The sequence below is a fragment of the Pteropus alecto genome, unplaced genomic scaffold, assembly GCF_000325575.1.
Source record: "Pteropus alecto unplaced genomic scaffold, ASM32557v1 scaffold3, whole genome shotgun sequence".
NCBI lineage: Eukaryota > Metazoa > Chordata > Mammalia > Chiroptera > Pteropodidae > Pteropus > Pteropus alecto.
In genome coordinates, this window is record NW_006442484.1 from 70,183,086 (window position 1) to 70,188,853 (window position 5,768).

The following is a 5,768-nucleotide window of genomic DNA, read 5'->3' on the forward strand; positions in this document are numbered from 1 at the left end:
TTATTATTATTATTATTATTGTACCATGATTGCTAACCACACACTTGCATGTAGCTTGCTGAGCATCTGTGGCCGTTTTAACCCAGTGGTAAACAAATTTTTGTAAAAGGGCCAATTTAGTGAATATGAAAATGTGATCCACATTTTTATTAACTCTTATTTTATGAAACATGAAATGTCTGCAATTCCAACTACGTATTTTTAAAAATATTTTAGTTGTTTTTTTTTTACTGTAATTTCAAGAACTATGTAATAAACAAACTAGAATATTTTATTCTAATGTTAGAATTAACAGATTCTTTGTGCGACAAGACTCACTAGTGCTGAGAGAGAAGGCTGAGAGATTTGGAGTTGGCGAGGTAAATTAACACTAGAATTCAGCCCTAAACAAAGTTCCAAGTAGTTATTCCTGTCACTATATTCTTGGGTACAGAAGGCCAGATTTGGGGGGCAGGGGCAGAGACAGAAAACTGAGTGATAAGAGCGGGGAAGGTGAATGCAAGACACTTTGCAAGTGACTGCTTTTCCTTCTGATTAGATAGAAGGAGACATTCTTCCCTGGAGTGGAGGTGAGGAAGGCTTCTTCCAGCCTTGGTGTCTTTGCTTCTCTATCCCATTTGGCTACATTCTTATCCTAAAATTCTGTCTACAGTTTACCCCCACCGAAAGGCACCAACTTTCCCAGCCCCATCTTGCTCCGTTGACGAGAGGGCTAGCAGAAATCCCTCTGTCTAGGGAGGACTTTTTCAGCATACACCAGCAAGTGAGAGAGGGAGTGAGATTGTGATTCATTAAGTCGATATATGTTTAGTTTCCAACCATTGGCCACCTAGGCAGGCAGAATGCAACCCAAAAGCCTTGAATGGACTATCGCTGCCGAAGTGTTCATATGCACCAAACTGAGGAAATAGGAAACAGTGGAACTGGGAACCATGAAAAACTGCCTCTTGCAAATAGTTTCAATGTTTTGATGACGGTTTCAGGAAAGTCCCAGAAGGAAGAACATGCAAAGGAAAAATATCAAACTTACACTCTTCTTTCTGCACCCATCTGGTTATATCACTAGTCCTTCCTGCAAATAGGGGAGAGAGAAGAGCAGTCAGTTTTCTCTGCGTGACACTTTAGTTATTTCTCCTTATATTATGCACTACTGGTGTTTTCCTCCTTTCTATGCTCTTTTATAAGGATAAATCAATAAACTTATCCAAAATTGACTTAATCACAATTCCATGATGAATCATAGATGGAACTCTGACATTTGAAATTCTTTGGCTTTAAATATCTCAGTGCATTGAATATTCTTTTGGCGGAATGGTAAACTAGCCTCATTGGTTGGTTGTGATTATTTGAAATAAAATTGGCTTTCCTCTTTTTACCAAGAAAAGAAAAGAAGAATTGTATTTCACTTCCACACTCCTAATTTCTTGACTCATGAAAAAAAAAAATTAACAGTTGTATAGGTGATAACACATAAGTAAGAATATTACAAATGTATTAGTATTAGTTTTGTATTGTTGCGTAATACACTACCACAAACTTAGAGGTTTAATACAGAACATTTATTATCTCATATTTCTGGAGGCTGGAAGTCAGGGCAGGCTCAGCTATTCTCTCTGCTCACAAGGCCAAAGTCGAGAGGTCACTCAGTCTGGGCTCTCATCTGAAGGTTCTGGAGGAAAATCCACTTCCGAGCTCTTTCAGATCTTTGGCAGAAGCTGGTATCATGCAGCTTTAGGTCTGAGGTCCCTTTTCCTTTCTGTCAACTGGGGTCTACTCTCTGCCTTTAAAGGCACTTGTGTTCTTTCTCACCCAGTCCCCTCTATCTTCCAGCTAACAATGGCACCTTATGCTTCGAATCTCTCTGCCCCTTGAAATACAGAAAACTCTACTTTTTGAGAACTGGTGTGATGAGTTTAAACCTAGCTAGATAATCTCCCTTTCACCATATAATGTAACATAATCACTGGAGAAATAACTGGGGAGAAAGGTTTCGGGGCCGTCTTTAAATTCCGCCTACCACAGTAAAGGCATGGGAAGAGAAAGTCTGGTGTGATTGTTAAGGGCTTACTCACTTTCTAGCTACACCCAGCATGCAGAAAATCAGTACTGCAAGACTTTATGTGTTTATACAAGCAATTGCATTGAAAAGCTGCATCATCCCTTCCATGTCTCAGAAGCCGATAAAAAGTTTACCACATAGTTAATGTAAACCCTGAAGATATAAAATGAGATGATTTGAATCTATTTCTAAGCATCTTAATTACTGATTTATAATAGACACTAATTTGCTCACTTCCCTGGGTAATCTTAGGTATAATTTTGACTAGAAAGATTCTTTTGTTCTTTTATAGTTTCTCAAAAAAATAGAGTGGTTGATAATGGTGTAGGTGGCCAAAATGGTGTATATACTCTTACCTTTACTTATTATCTAGAATGATTAACTTCCTGGTATCTGTAGAATTAAAAAAAAGATGAGCTCTTAACTCTTACTTAATCAGTACAGACCAAGGAGTCTGATTTCATAAATGTCTGGTTTGAAGAGTCACAGTTTATTACTCAGAACCAAGTGGAATAACTTAAATTACGGTGAGCTTATAGACCCTTGGAAATCCATGTCCTCTTTATAGTGTTTCTCAGAACAGAAACAGCAAAAGAGTGTGACAGAAAAGCCCAAAGCTAAATAGTCTGTTTTTTTGAGACTCTTAACTCAAAACTTATGTGAGCTTCAATAACTTGAGGATTTCATATTTTCACTTCTTTTATTGTTGTTGTTCTGTTGTGATGGTTACTGTCATTGCTGCAGGCCCATGACAGCCCCACAGATGAGCAGGTGTGACCAAGGTCATAAAGGAACCACCACAGCCAATCACACCATGTCTTCTGGGGTGAACACCAGGTAATATACTGGCCTTATTCTAATCTCTCAATTTCATACAAACTGAACCTCGGCTGTTGGGAATGAAAGAAATCCTAAAAATGTCAATACTAAGTGTGAAAATCTCCAAGGAAAAGAAAAGAAGGTGAGAGTTTAGAGTTCAAGAAAATACCAAGGCTTCTTTTGAAATTGTCAAAGAGAAATCTGAGCTTATCTTCATAAATTGGCATTTGTGTCAATTTATTTGCACGAACATGCAAAATGTTCTCTGTCTCCTGGGTAGTCTTTGAACTATTCTAGCGCTGTTTCATTTGCCTCCAAGAAAAAGGCAAATAAAACAATAATAATCAGGAGGTGTTTCTCATTCCCAGTTATGCAGTCAACTTTCTTTAACCTGGACAGATTTTCCACAGACAATTCATCCCAACAGGCTCAGGTCCTTAAATGACGATTTCACAGTCTTTGACTTAATCTTCTTCCCTGTTTTGGTGTAACTCAGACACTGGCTATACTTGTTAATATTTTACTGCTTCATTCTGTGTTAATCTCTAAGTAGTCTAACACATACACAAAAACGTTTTAATTAGCTTCTTCCTCCCAAAATCAGTTTGAGAGAAAGTTCTCATTTCCCAAGATGGAGTAGTTAGCAGGGAGTGTTTAAGGAGAAACTAATTTTCTAGTCTCTTTGAAGCACATTTTTAAGGGTGTATCATTATTTATGTAAAGTTAATTTATGTAAATTTTCTGCTCATTGTATCCATTAAAAAGAAAACGAATTTCAAATTCAACTATAAGTTTCCTAATGTGATGGCTAACTCATGAATCAATTTCTTATATTGAGAAAAATGATTGTAGTTTGAGTGATATTTAGGGGCTAGGTTCAACTACTAGATGAAATGTGCATGGAAAAAAGGATTTTTAAAGTCCTATTATCAACCATTCATGAAGCAATAAATTTCCACAAATGAAAGGAAGTCAGCCATATTTCATCCTCGGATCATGTAAAAGCATGTACATGGTGTTAAAACTGTAACTTACCTTCAATTCACTTTCAAAGTTTTCAAAAATTTTCATTTGGCTACATTTTATGAATTTGTATATGTTTTTATATCTTTCTACAAATTATATGACAATGGAATAACTTTCATAGCAGCTATAATTGCAGCATATGTGGCAGGCAAACGAAAGATAAAGATTTTATATTTTAGAATTTGTGTGTGTATATTAGTGAGTTTATCAAAATGTGTAACTTTTTATAAGAAAAGTCCTTAAGAAGCCCTACCACGGGGCCCCTGGTTGTGCTCTGATAGTTATACAGACTGTTTTTCTGATTCCTAGGTACCAGGAACAAGGTGCCAAATTACACTTTATCAGGTATGAAAAGACAACTCTAATTCTGTATGAATTCTGACATCTTGTGATGATTGCCTTTGAGCTGGATTATGGTTCTGTCACATTTCATTTAATTAATGCACGGCATACTATTTCTGGTTAAATCCTCAGGAACTGGCTAATGTAAAGCTGCCACAATTGGGGATAGCAATCTCTTCTAGAATGATAAACTTTATCCTTCAGATGAATTTTCCCTAGGTCTCACCCTTCTGATTTATTAATGTTCCTATAATGTAAGGAATCATATTTTTCTTCCCTCCTCTCAGAGCTGCCATATATACATCTTTGCAGGACCCCAGTTAACCTTTTATAATTCCCCAGGGAAAATCTCCACTTGCTGGAGGAAGGGCAAGGCCTTCCCAGAGAGGAACTGGATGAGCGAATTGCTAGGGAAGAGTTCAGAAGACCCCGGGAGTCCCTGCTGAATATCTGCACGGAATTCTACAAGCACTGTGGGCCAAGGCTGAAGATCTTACAAAACCTGGCTGGGGAGCCGCGGGTCACTGCCCTGGAATTGCTGGATGTGAAGTCCCACATGAGGTACTGTCCTAGTTTTTCTTGCCCCTGAGTGTGGACGCCGCTTGGGCCATGTGTCTGGGGTGTGGGTGGGGAAAGGAGGGGTCCCCAGGATAATAACTTGACTACTTAGAGTGATTTGTTTCCTGTGGCTTGGAGGCACATCCTACAAGGCCCTCTGGGAGAATGTATGTGAAGTCCGTCAAAAAGGCTCTTAGGCTGGACAGAGGAGAAATGTCTTTAAAGACAGAAAAAGCGCAGTCCACATGTATGTGTTTGCTTCTCAATAAAAGAGAGTGAAATGGAAATTTCATCACCTTCTTCCAAGTACTGTTTACTGCCCAAATTCTTATTTCTCATGAGAATTTTCACATTTGACATGAAAAAAACACTACTACTTTCAGCTGAAGGACTTACTCTTGTCCCTGCACCACCTGAAGCAGGAAAGTGAGCAGTTTCGACTCTGAGCCACACTTCGCTTGGGTCTGAGATCTGCTTTACACAAATTGTGCATGATAGGCTTTCAATGTTTCAAAACAGCCCTGGGAAAAATTCTCAACTGAATGACGCCAGTCATCATTTCAAAATTTTTACTACTGATGTACCAGGGAGAGGCCCTAGAATTGCGTATTTGTGTACTCACATTTCCTTCTTTCTGTAGAGATGCCGCTTGTTACTCAAATCATAAAGACTGTGTCTGTATTTTCAGATTCTTAAAGGGAACATGATTTCCAAGAATCTTCTATTCAGATTTGTAACAGTTGTAAAGTGTCATAATATTTTCTTGAAAGAAAAATTCCATGGGTCACAAAATATTTGCTTGGAAAGTTTAGTGCATCTGTAGAGTTAGGTTCTAGCCGTTCAGAAATAACATTGCAATTTGGCAAAACACACCAACTTCCTGATTATTGACTTTTTTCCCCTTAAAATTACTTCTCGAAAGTACTAAGGGAAGTAAAATGAGAAGGTAGAAATATATAGAGAA

General features: G+C 38.0%; 1 protein-coding gene across 2 annotated transcripts in view; it reads left to right on the forward strand.

Annotated features, from left to right (window-relative positions):
- Nucleotides 1-5,768, forward strand: part of UNC80 (unc-80 homolog, NALCN channel complex subunit) — a 189,901-nt gene that overhangs the window by 150,584 nt on the left and 33,549 nt on the right. For both annotated transcript variants that reach the window (XM_006921411.1, XM_006921412.1), the window contains exons 48-50: nucleotides 2,804-2,896; nucleotides 4,214-4,249; nucleotides 4,589-4,807. In XM_006921411.1, coding sequence (XP_006921473.1) covers nucleotides 2,804-2,896; nucleotides 4,214-4,249; nucleotides 4,589-4,807 — 348 coding nt within the window. The remainder of the gene's footprint in view (nucleotides 1-2,803; nucleotides 2,897-4,213; nucleotides 4,250-4,588; nucleotides 4,808-5,768) is intronic.